General features: G+C 37.6%; 2 protein-coding genes across 2 annotated transcripts in view; one reads left to right on the top strand and one right to left on the bottom strand.

The window, feature by feature from the left end:
- The window catches only part of babam2 (BRISC and BRCA1 A complex member 2), a 111,195-nt gene extending 102,572 nt beyond the window's left edge, over nt 1-8,623 (bottom strand). Inside the window, exons 1-3 of the mRNA XM_040042274.1 lie at nt 8,495-8,623; nt 6,823-6,978; nt 4,901-4,977 (exon numbers count right to left, since the gene is read on the bottom strand). Of these exons, the coding sequence (XP_039898208.1) occupies nt 4,901-4,977; nt 6,823-6,959 (214 nt within the window). The 5' untranslated portion in view covers nt 6,960-6,978; nt 8,495-8,623. The remainder of the gene's footprint in view (nt 1-4,900; nt 4,978-6,822; nt 6,979-8,494) is intronic.
- Nucleotides 8,624-8,788: 165 nt separating this feature from the next.
- The window catches only part of rbks (ribokinase), a 54,193-nt gene continuing 45,280 nt past the window's right edge, over nt 8,789-17,701 (top strand). The window contains exons 1-2 of the mRNA XM_040042276.1: nt 8,789-8,881; nt 16,179-16,240. Of these exons, the coding sequence (XP_039898210.1) occupies nt 16,182-16,240 (59 nt within the window). The 5' untranslated portion in view covers nt 8,789-8,881; nt 16,179-16,181. The remainder of the gene's footprint in view (nt 8,882-16,178; nt 16,241-17,701) is intronic.

The raw sequence follows: 17,701 nt of genomic DNA, 5'->3' as shown, positions 1-17,701 counted from the left end.
ATTTTTACTTGCAAGCCCAACCAAACTGACTAAAAGTCTTCCACATCATTTTAATTTCAATTTGATTTTTGGTTTTATATAATGTAGTTACAACAGGGGCTAATCACGTAAAAGAGATTGTGGAATCAAATCCCAACAGTTGAGACCTCGGCAGGCAGACTCAGGGAGAAGCGCATCAGTCTCCGTTTCTCGTTGGGAACTAAAAAACAAAGCAAATTGAGAGAGAAGAGAAATATGAAGGGTAGGTTTGGAATCTTCCATGATTCAGTAACTCTGGGTTACGGATATGAAGGGGGTTCTCCATTGGGCCAGGATAACTTAGGTACAGACCAGTTCTCTTCTGGAGCAGCTTATACTCAAGATAAGAGACCAAGATGTACAAAATCACTACATCAAAATACGCACTTAGCTTTCATGTTGCATCTGTTCAACTGCTCGCCAACTTAAATGTCTATTGAGCCAATCATGGCAACAACTTGTAGGCATAGTTGAGAAAAATCATTTAGGTGACTTTCAATGCGACAGAGGCTCGTGTGAATATTTCACAAAATGTTACTGAGTTTTTTTCCACACAACCATCACTGGGATTTATATTGGATGATTCAGAAAAGAGAAAAAATATCCAGTGAGCAGAAATATTCTGTGCAAAAATACCTTCTTGATGACACAGTTCAAAGAAGAATGGGAAGACTGCTTTGAGGTGACAGTAAGTAACTCAAATAACCACTCATTACAACCAAGGTATGCAGAAGAGCACCTCTCAATGCACCGAACCTTGAATCAGATGTCTACAACAGCAGACGACCACACTCCTGTCAGCTAAAAACAGGAAACTGAGGCAACAATTCATATTGGCTCAACAAAATTGGACAGTAGAAGAAACTCTTGCCTGGTCTAATGAATCTTTATTTCTTCTGCAACACTGGAACAGCAGGGTCCAAATAATTTGTGTAAACATTACAGTATGGCTCCATCCTGCCTTAAATCAACAGTTCAGGATGGTGCTGATTGTGTAATGGTGAGAGGGATAGATTTTGGCACACGTTTGGGCCTCTTAGTACCAGGTGAACGTTACAATCTGTACTTAAACGGCCTCCACAGTCACCAGAACTCAATCCCATTTTTGGAATGTGGTGGCACAGGAGATTCACACCATGCATTTGCAGCCATTGTCACTGTCGAAGAATGTGTCCTGCTCCTTATTGAATCTGTTCCAGTACAAGCGAGGTGTACCTAAAGTAAACAGTAAGTGCAGATGCTTAGGAATAATTTTACTGGTAAAAGCTTTATTCATATGGAAGCAATTCACCACAACAGTCAATTAAATGGGGCTTTACTGTACAGGCAAATTTGCTGTGCCAGAGTTGCAGCTGAACCCATCTTGCACGCCATTAGAATATATAAGCAACACATTAATTTAATGTAATTACACATTACATTAATTAGTATTCAATTCTCAATGCAAAAAAATGCAATTATAGTCAGGTCTTCCAGTGTTTAGTACTTTAGCACTTAAACTGCACACACATTCCTACAGGATGTTTTATATTAGAATATAGCTTACAAACTGTGCAGCCTTTCCTAACACACAGTCTCACACTGCTGCTTTGAATAGCTGGTGTTATGTGTTTAACCTCTCCAGATTTTTCTAACATTTTTTTTCCTTTTGTAAAATTCACTGCTTCTCTCTTTCTTTGTAAAACTTGCTGCTCTGCTGCCAAGAGACTTCTCCATGTTTTTGATTGGTCATACGCTGCCAATTCTGCCTTTTTCATGCAAACACTGCTCATAACTCGCAGTTACACTGGGAAACCCTGGGCTGACTTGTCGAAGTGATAACCACCCTTGTGTGACTGCTTGCCCTGATTGCTGATCTTCCAACAAGTGAATCCAGATAAGGAAGAGATGTCCCGGGTTTTTTGACCTTGCTTTGTACTTACAGTCTAAAATTGAAAAAAAAAAAAATGCTGAGTGAATCATGGGAAGTCTCCCTGCAGTCTAAGCATATAGCAGTTTTACAGTACCTTTATTTAGCTTATGTGCATAGATATGGTTACTTTGAAAATGATATTGATATATGATATCACATATTCACTGTTATGGCCTTAAATGATGTTTCACTGCCTGTTAGACAAAAGTGCAGCTTTCAACTCTAATAACGGTTGAATTACATCTTTTTCTTTTAAATAAAACTGTTCCAGTGAAGATGTTCTCTTTCCAAAGTGCAGGCCAATTGCTCTAGACACTGAATATATTAACCTGCGCACAGATGGTGGCCTGCAAATTGAAATCATGCCAGTGGTTTAGAGTATAAAGAACACTTAAATGTTTTAAGAAATGAAGTAAAAATGGGCTAAATCATGCAATTAACAAGATTAGACTTTAATCTGCTGAATTTAAGACATTATGAATGCAACTTTCAACCCATTTCCCATCCAGTTTATTAATTCTAACTCCATTTTGTACACAAAACAACTCTCACTTTTTATTTAATTTTTTTTCCTTTTGTTTTTAACGTTGATTGCAAGGAACAGACCTGATAATTAGAATTATTCCACAAATGACACCCTCTTGCAGCCACTCGACTGATGAAATGTTTTTTTTCGAGTAGTAATTATACAGTCGGTATTGTGCTAAAAGTCTAAATGACTGGTGTATGTAAGATTCAGTGACTGGATTAGTTTTGTAAGGGCCAAAATAGCTCAACAGAAATGCAGGAAAATCAACTTTGTTAATTTGTTTTTGTGCTGGGTTCATTGCTGTAATGGTTTTGAGTGTCACTGTTAAAGTACATGTCTAGTATTGTCTCAATATAACTGTCATAATGACCGATAGATGTCTTCTTTAGGGATCACATATTATAGCTTGTTCAGGGCCAATACCCACAATAAAAAATGAAATATAAATAAAATTTGCTGTCATTCCTATCCTGCTTCATTCCTATTGATTTCTATATCTTAGTGGTAAATAATCGGGATCATTGGTCACGTTATTATTGTATTTGTCCTGGAATGTGTGCTTTTGTACACTGCATTTTTATGTGTTCACAAACCGCACTGTTCTTATTCAATTATTTTTCAATGTTATAAGCTTTCATGTGACTTTTTAAGCCATTATCTACAGATGCTGAATCTGTCACTTTCACATGACAGATCACTATGCATAATAAATAAGGAGCCCTGGCCCTTAATTAAAATCAACAAATAGCAGCAATTAAAGTGACAGCATCAGAGCATCTCGTGACCCTCCTACGTTTATTGAGAAGCAGAACTGCTAGTTTACGCCTGCTAATTTTCTTTGTTTCTTGCCCTGTTACCATTAGCTTGGTCTATTTTCCATATTTGTGCTGATAGTTTGTGTTTCTTCTTCTTATTTTATGGAGGACAGCATCTGTTACAGAACCTCTGTAAAGCAGACTGCTAGTTTTTCCTGTTAGTTTAGACGTTACTACTACTACTCCAGATAGCTTGACTGCAAGGCACCGAGGTGTAGCCTTAGCTTAACTTTAACAGTTAAGTGTAATGGGAAAGCTTTGCATGCTAGTCACTGATGAAATAGAGCACTATTATGGTGCTGTAACTTAGCAGTAGCAGATGATTGTGAGGATTATTGGAACTTTAACTGTGAATCACAACCTATAATTTGTGTTTAAATTTCATTGTCTTTTTTTAAAATCACTGTACAAACATCCATTTGTGAAGGCAACTGACTCATAGTTCCCAGTGTCAAACATCTGCACTAATGCCTCCTCAGGCTGGTTGTGTTGACAAATCTAATCATTATGATCAAAGACTAAAATAAAAAGTAAACACACCAGCCACTTCATTAGGTACACCTGTTTGTTAGCATAAATATCAGCAGCTCAATGCATTTAAGCATGCAGAAATGGTGTAGAAGACCTGGTAAAGTTACAAACTTAGAATGAGTTTGAAGATGGCATGGTTCCTGCTACTCAAACTCCAATAACCAGTTCTTCCAACCATAATAAGTACAAGAGCACCTTGTCAACCTTCAACCAGATGGGCTACAGCAGCAGAAGACCACACCGGGTGCCACTTTCGCTAAGAACAGCAAACTGAGGCTAGAATTCACACAGGCGCACCAAAATAGTACAACAGAAGGTTGGAAATATGTTGCCTGGTCCGATGAGTCTTATTTTCTGCTGCAACATTCAGATGGTAAAGTCAGAATTTTACATAAACACGTTTTAAAGCATTCAGTTCAGGCCTGTAGTGGTGATATAATGGTATAGGTGTAGTTTTTTGGCACATGTTAGAACCAATTGAGCAACAATCCAGCTCCAAAGCACACTTGAATATTGTTGATGACTAAGTCAACCTTTTATGAGCACAACAATTTCAGCTATTTCAAGTTCTGTTTAATTTACTTGACCATAATAACCTTGCATGCAAACACTAAAGCGTCATTGTCAAGACAGATCTCGTTGAACTTACTCTGACCCATATTGGATGAAAGTAAATGTTTCCCCTCCAATCTCTAATTAATTTTATAACATAAAATCTAAACAAAGCAGTACTGACATAAATGCAGTTTTTTGGAATGTAATGAAACCTTCATAATCTTTACTTTTTTTTTTTAAAGTAAACTTTTTTTACTTTTAAAAAAAAAACAACTTTGTTTGCTATTAGTTCATCATTTTCACACAGGCCAAAAATTAAGCAAGATTTCAAGCTTCTGAAGAACCTTAGCTGACTCCAAGTTCTTTATCTCACTGCTACTGCTTTATGACTTAATATGGCAAAGCAATGTTTGCTTTCCTAAAATGAATTTATCAAAACCCAACAATAAGAACAACCTATCAGCTTACTGTCAGAAGCAGAGACTGAACTCTTGTGACTAATCTGAAAATGCCAAATATGACTGTGAATCATTTACTTACATTTAAGGGTTTCTCCAGCATAGGGAATATGGAGTTTAAAGCGATCACAACAGGGACCAGGCGTCAGAGATGTACATCTGAACATGAGGGAAGATGAAAACACAGACATTCAAATCAAGTAATCAGTTAACATCAGGGATTTTTTAGGATCAGTATAGAGATAAAACAAATATATTGCTGTTTAGGAAGAGTTTGATATTTTTTTGACACTTTATCTTTATAGAAACAACATTCTGACAGTCTTATTAATCTAATTATGGAATACATTATTCACATTTTTACACAGTCTTGATCAAAAGTTTAAGACCACTTAAAAAATGGCAAAAATCATATTTTGCATGGTTGGATCTTAACAAAGTTCCAAGTAGAGCTTCAATATGCAACAAGAAGAAAAGGAAGGAAGACAAAACATTTTTTTGAGCATACAATTTATTGAAAACAACGCTTAAAATGAAACAGGCCGTTTTACAGGCAATCAAAAGTTTAGGACCACATGCCTTAAAAGGAAAAATCTCTCATTTCTTCTTGTTGCGTGTTGAAACTCTACTTGGGACCTTGTTAAGATCCAACCATGCGAGTTTGTTGGGGAAGAACTTGATCAACCTGCCAGTCCTGACCAAAACCTGATAGAACACCTTTGGCATCAATTAGAGCAGAGACTGTGAGCCAGGTGATCTCATTCAACATCAGTGTCTGACCTCACAAATATACTTCTGGAAGAATGGTCAAAAACTCCCATAAACACACTCCTAAACCATGTGGAAAGCCTTCCCAGAAGAGTTGAAGCTCTAAAGGGTGGGTCGAAATCATATTAAAAACTATGGATTAGGAAAGGGATGCAACGCAAGTTCATATGCGTATGAAGGCAGACAAGCAATATACTTTTGCCAATATAGTGCATATGTGCACATGCAGATCTCAAATTAAAATGAATACAGAACAATTCTGAAATTACATATTATCTTAAGTCTAGTATTAAAAACTCATTAGTATAAGTTAAGCAGACAATTATTCTGCAGTGAAAACTCCACAAAACAGTATTTAATACTTTTCTTTTAGTAAAGCAAATCTCTTTGGATTTGGGGCTGTTTGTGACACAAAACAAAGAATCTTAGGCACTCTTTTTGGCTCACCGGGCCTAAAATAGACCCTGTGCATTCCCATGAAATAATCAATGTTCACTTAGTTCTCCAAGCTTTCTGAAGATCTTCCAAAGTTGAACAGTATCTGGTCTCAGTGGAAGGGTGGTTGTAAAGAATAAGTTCAAAAGCAAGGCAAACAGTGAGAAAATGCTGTGGTATGCCAAATTACACAAAAGCTGAACTGAATATCAGTGACAACAGGTCCTATGGTGTAATGTATCCAAATTTGATCCTGGCAATGATATTTAACACACTGCCAAGGCAGGATAAGCACACCTGGAAAATGGAAAGCTCAGTCATGGATTGGCAACCCAAGAGCTCAGACCTCAACATTGTTGAAGCAGTGCTGGATCATCTTGACAGAAAACAAAAGGTAGCCAACATCCAGAGAAGAGCTTTGAATGTCTTTCAAGAAGCCCAGAGAACTATTCTTGGGAACTGCTTACAGAAATTACGAGAAAGCTTGCCCAAGAGATTTCAGAATAGAGCTGGTCATACCAAATATTGACTTTCAAACTCATTAGAATATCACAGACAGTTTCCCCCCTTATAGACTGTATTTCCATGTATGCTTGCAGATGCTTTAATAAATCACTGCAACCATTTCCCATTTTATGAGCAACATATTAAAAAAAAAAGTATAGTGGCGAAAAGATTTTTGCAAAAACCTTGTGGGTTGGTCCAAAACCTTTGCACAGTACTATAACAATATTTATCATTTAGCTCCAGTTAACTTTTTTCTTACAGACATCATTTGTGTAACATGTGATTAGTCCTCACCCAGTTTTGAGATCTGTGACACGGAGGCAGTTTGTGGAATCAAGCCCCACACGGCCATTCCTCACCACACTGCACAGCAGGGGACGCAGCTCAGGTGAGATCCGGTGCAGTGCAACTTCAGGGGACATATTGTTCATTTTACCCACTGTGAGCAGTCTGTAGAGACACGATAACAGTATAGAAATGCTTTGAATTATTTTATTAAAAAGCTAATTAACACAGTAGAAAGATTAAATATTAGTATTTGGTATCGATCTGCTGCCAGTTGTTTTACCCTGTTAGAATTCTAACAAAACATAGGTCCGAATTTGTTTTTCAACGATTAACCTTAGGTCAGCCAAACCTCATCCAGTCTCTTCAACCTGCTCCCTACTTTTCTTTAGATCCACCGAAACACAGTGAATCTCCTTCTGATCTTCTACATCTGCGCTTTCTCCCCATAAAGCCATAGTGCTACTCGCTGATTACCACCTTTCTTCTTAACCTAGGTTTAACAACACTTTCCCATAGCTTCATGGTATGAAACTACAGAGGTATGAAGCTCTCATGGTATGAAACTACAGAGACATTGGCTTTATGCCTCTGTAGTTGCTACAGATCTGCACAATACCCTTGTTCTGTACCAGTATACTCAGATGTCTCTCACCATCCAAGACTGTGTTCAGCCATCTGGTTAACAAGTCTACTGCCCTCACTCACAGATATAGCCATACCTCCACAGGTATGTCATCTAGACTAGCCACTTTCAACACTTCATTCTTTTCATAGCTAACCTCACTTCCTCCTTATTATTTCTCTGCACTTCCCGATTACCAACTGTCCTTCATTTGTCTTTCTCTTTCTCTCATTTTCTTCAAGGGAACTAATTTTTGAAAAACATTAAAGAACAGTTACAGTGGCAACAGACCCTGATTTATCTGGGACATTTTGTAACAAATCGAAAACATCTACAAAGTAAAATTGAGCCTTGTAACCAACGAAGTAGTATAAATAAAGACAGTTGTTTCATTATTATCCTTTTTAAACTACAAACTTTAACTATGATTAAATATGCATTTTTTCATAATAATTAAAAAAAAACTATTTTCCCCTTTCCATATAAGTCAAAGGCAATAAATGCATATATCGAAAGTATTTTTTCACTCCCTATAGCTTTCCAAAAATGCAATATCGCTGGCTTTACTTTTCAGCTATCATTTCCTGGTATTATAGAAATGTTTTCCCCTTCCTGTTTTAAAATTGCTACCTTTCTATCCAACTTTTTCTGAAAAATACAGATTTTAAGAGAAGAATAAGGCACAGTAACACAATATCCACAAAACATTTCTTAAAAGTTTAGTGTTAATATAAAAACATTAGAAGGAAGCTGGTTTAGTTGCAACACTGGAAGCTTCCTTTCGCACTATAAGCACACATGGAAAACACATATTACATATAATGTTGTAACATTTTAACGTTCTAATTTGGTGATACATTGAATGCGTTAAGGGTAAATTAGTGTTTATGCCACAGTTTGTAATTCAGATGCTCATAGGTTTGGCATCGTTAGCCACTGTTAGCTTAGCTCATACTTATGCGTCAAATTAACACGATTTAAACGTATAGCGTCCTCAAAACCTCCCCTGCCCATTTCCGTCCATTTCAATACAGCCTGCGGCGGGTGTGTGAGTACCTGAGAGAGATAGAAGTCTTTAAATTTCAGGGTAAAGTCCAATGTTTACTTCATACTCTGATCAATTTCCCCGGTTCATATTGTTGTTGGGTCCTCGTGATAGCCCCACAGTTAGGTGCCTCTCATAATGCCTGTGGGTAAATTTACTTTCATTCTCTTGCAGGAGCCGTATTTCCTCGTGATATATTACCTATGGCGCGGTTTTGTTTGGTATTGTTATACCTTAACACTGTCAAATAAATCGAAACGTTTATTCATTAATAAAATGGCAGTGGTTGATCTGGCAATAGCGATAACGCCAGGGACCTGTCACTGTGCACTTTGACCTTGGACTTCAAGTAGTGGGTATTCAGTTTTACAATCCGCAGGAGATTATTTGAATTCCAGGTAATTTAACACACTTCATTTTACTTTGGAGGTTGTCTAATTAATCCGGGTCATGATCTTTTAGTTTTTTGATCGGTTTATTCCTCAAATACTTGAGTATTTGGCTGCACATGTAATGACATGTACTAAGAGTTTACAGTACACCAATAATACAAGATATTTGGGCTTGTACACGACATTACCATATGCTAAAATGGATAAAGAGAACAATTAACAAGTAAGTACAGTAAAGTACGTGCATTTCTAATATGTGAATAAATTACCATAAAAGAAAAGATTTTCTGATACTGAGCTTTTAAAAGATTAAGGTTGACTTAATGGTTCTTTTAGTTATTTTCCTAAACTTGAGTTATACTGGATCATTGAATTTGATACCAGTTTTAAACCATTATTCATGATATACTTTGATCAGCTACAACTATTAAAATCACCTACCTAAAAATTATCCTCCCTCTCCACCACCATTACAACTGCCATCATCACCGAGGCCTAGATATAGGATCACTGGAGGGCTCCTACAATTTTTGAGATTGAGACTTGCGAACAGATTGTAGGGTTTTCAGTTCTGGATCATGGGAGCTGCAGATTTTGTCAAGCCCTTCAGAACCTTTTGTGTTCCTCCAGCAGTTCTTGAGCAGGTTTTGCTAAACTTCTAGGGATGGATTCAGCTTGTTCCAGTTTCAGTCCGATGCAGATACTTTGACTTAAGGCAGCGATACCATTGTTAAAATAAAAATGATTTCTGCTTTTTTTAATATAGCAAATTTCATTACACATAAACTCAATATATTTACCATAAAAGCTAAAAACTATGTAAGTCGACAATGTCTTGAGGGGATAAAAACAACAAAATAAAATACTAGTTAACACACATGTGCGCATATACACACACAGACACAGCTGTCAAGTGTAAACCTACAAGAATAAAAAAGTTTTAAGTATGTTTTTCAGTGTAGACACTGATATAATTGATCTCAGTTTAGCAGGAAGCTAGTTACAAAGAACAGGATTACAGTAACAATAATCATAATATTAATAATTCAGGGAACCATTAAAAGATGTCCTGAGATGTCTAACAAGGTTTTAGACACTGATCAAGTCAGAGATGTTCCACTGAGTAATCATCACTTTGACTGACGCTGGAAATTATCCTTTTTTATATGCAAGTACACACTGATTTCCTAACTTTATAAAATAAAATGTAAGAAATGTACCAAAGATAATACATTACAGCAGGATAAAAATAATTAAAATATTCATATCTAGTCTCCTATCAGTTCATTGTGAGAACTATTTCTTCAGACTGCTGTCATTTATATTCAATGTACTCTAGTTCAGCGGTCTCCAACCTTTTTTGCGCCATGGACCGGTTTATGCCCGACAATATTTTCACGGACCGGCCTTTAATGTGTCGCGGATAAATACAACAAAATAAAACTAGTACCGGTACCGAAAAAAAGAGGATTTATTCATAACACACGTGAAAAGACCCAGGAAAACCGAGTTAACAATCAAAACGATAACAAAATAACGCTGAAAACCGATAAAAACCCTGAAAATCATACATTTCACACCTGAGCCTCAACTCTCGCGGCCCGGTACCAAACGACACACGGACCGGTACCGGTCCGAGGCCCGGGGGTTGGGGACCGCTGCTCTAGTTTATCCTTTCCTGGTCTCACAGTTTCACTGAGTCCACCTCCTTCGACTGCTCCTTACACACACATTGGGCTGACAAGAAACATGCGATGTGAAAATATATTAATGGAGTGAAACAAAATGTCACCGGTGTTACTGTAAGTGCAGTAAAAGCTTCCAAACAACAACAGAAGATAACAACAGTGACAGCGAGTAAGCTAAGAAAACATTCTTGGAAGTTTTCAATAATTTCTGCTCTCTTGACCACAGTGTGTGGTTAAACTAAAAGCTTTTGCAAATATCAAAATAAAAAATGTTGATGTAGGTAGAGTCCAATGCTTCCAAGCTGCTGAGGCTTTGTTGTCATCTTCCTCCATGCTTTGTTAGTCTTCCCACCAGTTACCAGTGCATTGCTTCCATCAGATGGTGAATTAAACACAGAACAATATAGAACTCAATTAAGTGGATCAGTCATAGTCCATCTTATTGTCACTGATATGCAATTTAAATATTGGATCAGTGCAAAGTATAATCAAACACAGTCAATCTTTTTTAATACATTTCCAGCAGTCTATTTCACAATCCACTTACAACACCATTGTGCGTGTTCTCCGCAACAAACAAGCAGACCTACTCTGAATTACAGTCTTTAAAGAAAATGTTTGTTTTGTTGCTTATTAAACAAAGCCGACTGCAATACTTCTATATATGTAACAGGCTACCATTGGCTGATAATATTAGTCATTTGATATATTGGTTGATTATTGTCTTTGAAGTTGACCTTTATCGCGAGCTTGAACGATATGGTAAAAAATACACTACATACACCCCCACTAATATTTGGTTAAATATGCTTTAGCAAGTTGCACCTCAACCAAATGCTTTTGGTAGCCATCAACAAGCTTCTGGCATAATTTGAAGATAATCCTCAAGGCTTCATTTTTGGCTCCAAGAGACCTTTCCAACTCGTGTAAATTTACAATTCTTCTTCTTAGAGCTTCACAGACTTCTGAGATCTTCATAAAGTTACCATGATATCCATGCTCATGAACCATGAACTTCTGACCACAACTGTATAACCTGGTGTAATTTGCTGGGGATGGATTGGAGGAATTTCTAGCCTATCACAATAGGAGCTCGCTGCTCCTGCATTTTTTTTTACCCTCCACTTACTGATTTTTAGCAGGGCAACTTTAAATGGTCTGTTTTGCAAACAGCACTGAAATAAAAATAGAAATTCACTGCCAGCACTCCTGCCGCAGTAGAAATGACACCACATATGGTGGGTCATCCTGGCCCCTTTCCAAATCTGCATTGATCCATGCATGACTATTAATTTACCATCAAGCTCCAACAGTGACTCCAACCAAGTTCCAACTACTGCTAGCTAAATAAAATAAAAATGAAAATCATTCAGATCAGCAGGTCATTATATTATATAGAAGCCTCAACAAAAAAGATCTACAAATATTAATACTAAGGTTCAAGGTTGGCTAATAAGTACCTCTCTTCAAGGGTACAGCCCTTTATTTTAGCTTTAGTGACAAGCTGTTGTAACACTAAAAGTGCAGTAAAGGTTTTTGGTTTCTGAGAGTGTATTTAGCATGGAGTGAACATGTGAAAGACCTGAAATATGTCATTTCTTGTGCAAACAGAACAACCCTAACTTGCAAAATAAAAATGAAAGGTGATCACAAAGGCATAGAAATTATATCAGTGCACCGGGCGAGACCGTATGAGGGCAGTTTTGTCTGATTCACCACTGGGAATTTCCACCTTCCTGGGAGTGATTCACAGTCAGTCTCAAAGCATCCAGAAAAAACAGCCCCCCCAAGAAATATGTTGAGCCAAAGTACTCTGGTGAAATTGTTTACTAGTTCAACTCTCAGCTTGAAGTTGGTCTAACTTAAGTGGTTAGGAGATTATGACACCGGGAATTGAAATAAAACAAATGCAGCTAGCGTTTGTGTGTGGGTAGAGCTGGAAAAAGTGTGTACAATCTGAACGTATCTGAACATTTGTTATACAGATATAGTCATATCATTGCCATAAAAATATTTTCCAGTTAAGCCAGACACTGGGAAGAATGCAGGCTCACAAGGGTTTTTACAATTGATCCAAAAGTTTTTTCTTTGGGATTTTGTTTGCAGTTCAATCTAAAACCAGAGTTAACAAAGTGCAGACTTTGTATCATTTTATGCAACCTGACACACAGTTACAAGACAAGAGTGCAATATTATACCTTTAATCATCTATAGGTTCATGTAGTGTGTTAATAATATAGCAAAACAGACAGAACTTTCAGTTTTATCTCTTATATTAGCTTGGATTTCTAAACTATTAACTAGCAAAAAATGGAATATTACCCGCAAAACACAAAGCATCGTCCTCCATAGCTGAAAACTGAAGCCAACACAGAAACACCAAAAGCTGAAGTTTCTTCTAATGGTTACTGGAAGCTGAATTTAAAACTTAGTTAATCTCCATAGACTCACATATGCAATTTTAAAGGAGAAATAACAAATCTATAGCCTACTACAAAAAGCAGTCGTTATCTCTATAGCTAATTTCCTTCTTCATGGCAGCTGTACGTAGAGTGATTTTTTTTATAACTCAACTGCTCAGATTTTGGTAAAGCTTAAAATTGAGGGTGCTGTCACTGAGAGCTGGCTGTATCTGCTAAGGCCCCAGTCACACAGGCCTAGACCAGTCAGCAACCACCAGTTTCTAGAGAAAATGTGTATTACTCAACTGTTTGCCTAGTGGTCCCTGGAGGTTGTTGGCATATGCCAAATGAAATCGGTTACAAAAGAGGAGCACTTGTTGTGATTGCTTTGGTTGTTAGCAGATTGTCTAAGTCACCCATAGTTTGCATGCAAGATGCAGACCTTTCTGCAAATATTGCCATTTACTCTCTGAAGTGTACAAAATGTGCAGCTTTTATTTTGAAGGTGAATACTGACCATTCTGTGTTATACTTTCCACAGTTTCACTACCACTTGGCAAGTATTTTACAAGAGTTTGCAGACATGTCTGTGTCTGTTGTGCAACCTCATAGTGACCAAAGCAATCGCAAAGATGTTTTTGAATCTACACTTTTTACCTCTTTGCAACCAATTTCAAACTAGTGACTACCAGCAAACTCCAGTAACTGGAACATGCATTTTTCCCCTGTGTCCCATTTTTGCCAGATTGTTGCTGATTAGCCTCAAGGCCTGTGTGACTGAGACCTAACTGTCTTCTAGGTTTTCACCTTAGCTAATTGTCGCGAACAGTTAGGGATCTCTAGACCATGCTTGGGACTGCTGGTGCCTTTTTGAGTATTTTATTTATAATTATCTGAAAAATAATTACAGTAACATGATTTATTGTGTGGCTATTTTTACCAGCAGATGGTCTATTCCAGGGGTCGGCAACATGCGGCTCTTTAGTCCTTATACTGCGGCTCCGCGTGGTTTGGGAAAATAAATTAGAAGTATTTAGCTGAAGTGTATTTTATTTATGTTAGTTATTTTTTAACTTGTAGTTCTAAATTGGAAGATTATTGTGATATTGAAATATAAAAATAAAATCATATTCTATTATTTTTTCATCGCTCTAAATAAGTGTCACACTCGTGGAAGCCGGTGTACCCGCCGAAACGCCGTGCATATATCAAGACTTTCAACCTCAGGTAGGCCAATTATGGACCTTCGGATCCACATTATGTCACCACCGTGAACTATGTTAAAAACAAACACCGCTCACGCCTCACAGATGACAGCTTACAGTCCTGCGTAAAGATGAAAGTGACTTCGTACAGCCCCGATTTGCAGACGCTGTGCGCAGAGGTTCAGGAGCAGAAGTCCCATTTTAAAGATATCACGGTAGAACCGATGATGTTTCCATGAACACGCTTTTCAGCATTTCTTTATTGACCACTTTTCACACACGGTTGCTGCACGCATACAGCCGGCTGTAGCTTTTCAGCTCACAGCCCGACACATACCAACACAACAGCATAGAGAGCACAGACGTTAAGGCAGCGAGGCGTGATTGCGGGTCCCGCTCAGGTGCGTCCGCCTCCCCTGCAGCGGCGCTGCAGACCACGCCCCGCTACACACAGTAACCAGCAGCATAGTGCATTTTTTCCAATTATTTTTTAAAAGTCAGGTCAAGGCTCCAAAAGGCGATATAAGGCTGGCGGCTCACAACAGTTTTTGTTTGCTACATGGATCATTTTAGTTCAGCTGGGTGTCTTTCCTTTTGTTATATTTCTTTAAGAGTTCAAAATGTGTTAATTACATAAATAATTTTCTCTGTAACATTTCATGGATTTCATAAGCAACACACTTTAGTTGTTCACACAAAGCATAAGGTAAAAAACAATATATACAGTGTTATCTTCATTTTAGATGTCAAAAAGTATTTGCGGCTCCCAGTGTTTTCTTTTGCGTGGAAACCGGGTCCAAATGGCTCTTTGTGTGTTAAAGGTTGCTGACCCCTGGTCTATTCTCTTGTTTTGGTAAATGAAGTTCTAGGATTTTATTTGGATGTTACTTATAACTAATTAGCATTTGTCTGCATCTGTAGATGCAGTTTGTAAACCAAGCTAGCAAGCATCAGCATATTGCTTTGTATCCCACCTTCTTGTCCACATATTGTCATTCCAAGATGCAATAAACCAACATGGTGGCTGCAAAAATGCTAACACTGCTTCCAGAAAAATAACAATCTGCATCCTTCTTTCAAACACAGTCTGCGCTTAAAACAGCATGCATCATATTATTTATAAAAAAGTGTTTAATATGTGTGAACCTCAAGCACATGCTGGCTACACACTAAAGTATCACTCATAAAAAAATTTAAAAACTGCAGGTCTAAAATTGTATCACATTGTACATGCAACTTTAATTACACTGTTTGTAGTGTTTAACATGCCCTTTCCTTAATGTGCTTTTTTTAAAACACATTTTGCAACACCTTTTTATAGCAAACGCTTAATATAAATGAAGTTTCTCACATTGGTCTGCTGAGCATCATAGCTCAGCTCAAGTTTAACTAGTAAGTGAGAATTTTGAAGGGGGTTCCCTGCTAATTCAAGTGGTCAGACAATGCAGTTCTTCACTGTAGTGAAGTTCTTGATGCCTGCAGAGAGAAGACACTATTCTGCAAGATGTGGGAGAGAGAATTGAGCCATCCTACAGCCAGCGGCCAAGCTTTCCAAGTCTTCCACTGCCTAGGAAGAGATTTGAAGAGATTAACACACTAGCATTAGCTCCGATACAAGCAGAGGATTGAATTAATTAAAGACTTTGCTGTGCTGTGGTGCATTCACATGGTGTAGCATTGAAACTGTCGCCACCCCACCCCCAGTAAGACTGGAATTTGTCCAACTCAGCCAGCCATGAATGCTCTATTTTTACCTTCTTCCTTGTTTCACCCAAGCTCATGCTAATGTGAGAGATAAATAAAATCAAGTGATTTTTGTTTGGAGGCTGTTGAGAAACTAGTTTACATATTTTGCCTGAAATGCCCCCATCAAGCTGCAGCTAAAGTCCTTCTGTCTGTTTTTTGAATGTTGTGAAATTCATTGAACAGTTAATTTAAATGGAGAAAGGGCAATTGTTCCTGTTGTAATAATACAACCGTATGTGTTTGTGTGGCTTTTAATCATCAGATCATGACTGAGAATGTCTTTGAAGTTGTGGTGGTTGGCTCCTGTATGACTGACTTGGTGAGGTAAGTAGATTTAGTCCATTATTTAACTTTAAATCTGGTAAATCGATGATAGCATGTGAAACAAGTTGTTCCACTGACAATGATTATAAATCATCTTAAAATTTTATGAGAAGGCTAAATCTGGGTGCAGGAAACGCCTCTGCTTCCTCAGGTGGACCCAACAGGAAACAGCACATTACCATGTTAGGAAACTAATTTCAAAAATGTACAGCAGACTTTGTCAAATTTGTTTCAAGTCCCTATGTGGCTTTGCTTATTAGTTAGAATTGTGGTCAGAGGTTTATGTAAGTGCATCTCATGGATGAACGTCATTGTAATTTTGGTCTTTTGATGATTTCTTTGAACTTTTCCAGGGTGGAATTAATAAGGAGCATACCCTTTAATGTCTGAAAAAAAAACAAGTATAAAAATATATATACAGGCTCACATGGTTAGAATATAATTTTTTTTTTGATAGCTATCAACAAGCTTCTGGTATAATTCTGGCTGGATATCTGACCACTCTTCTTGGCAGAACTGATCATGTAAATTGGTTGGTTTCCTGGCATGGACCCAGCATTTAGGCACAGTACACAATCAATAAATATATATGGCTTTAGGAAGACCATTCCAGAAGCTTAATGTTAGCCTGCTTAATCAACTTGTTTCACTGTGGACAGTAATGCTGGTGTTTCAGCAGTTTCCAGTTCATGGCAGGCTTAAGCTGTGGTGGTTTCTGGGTTGTTCCTGAACATCTTAACCAATTTCCTCTCACCTAAATGTAACAATTTGGGTCTTGTTCTAGACTTTGGCAAAGTGGTGACACATCTGTAACTTGTACTTATGAAACTTGGTTGAACTGATGACCTTGAAATCTGCGGTTGAATAGAAACAGCTACAAGAGACAATCCCAACTTGTGTAAATCTACAACTTACTTTGTTCAATCTTCAGTTTATTGGACTTTCCCATTGTTCTGAGTCAGTCAAATGGGTGCTGTCAACCTAATTTATATGTTCATATTAAACAAGGGCAACAGGTCAAATAATCAGGTAAACAGATGTAAAGGTAATATCATTGTGAAGAGTGAAGCACTTCAGACTTCAGAATGATATGCTAACGTGAGTTTTGGCTTTCTTGCCCATAAGTCTGCTTTGGATGACATAAATTTCGTCATCAGATAATGAGTGTGGACTTTGGGCAGATGTCGGTGTATCAGCTTCACATTTGCCTTCTGGGCAGACTTCGAGCTGATTTCATGACAGCATAACGTAAATAACTTCTGAGGGCAACAGCCAGTATTGGTGGGTCACAGCAATGGTCTCATATAAAAAGCCAAGACGAAAACAAGACTTCCTGTTCTGCATGCAAGTCTTTTAGTGCAGTCTGATTATGATTGCAGACGAAGTCTGAAAAACTGAGTTGTATCAGATTATAGCCAAAGATTTTAAGATTGTGTTTCATCCATTGCATTCCTGTTTTCC

This window comes from Simochromis diagramma, unplaced genomic scaffold (genome assembly GCF_900408965.1).
Source record: "Simochromis diagramma unplaced genomic scaffold, fSimDia1.1 OVJJ01000304.1, whole genome shotgun sequence".
NCBI classification, from domain to species: domain Eukaryota; kingdom Metazoa; phylum Chordata; class Actinopteri; order Cichliformes; family Cichlidae; genus Simochromis; species Simochromis diagramma.
The sequence above is the reverse complement of the archived record's forward strand: the minus strand, read 5'-3'. Positions and strand labels throughout refer to the sequence as shown.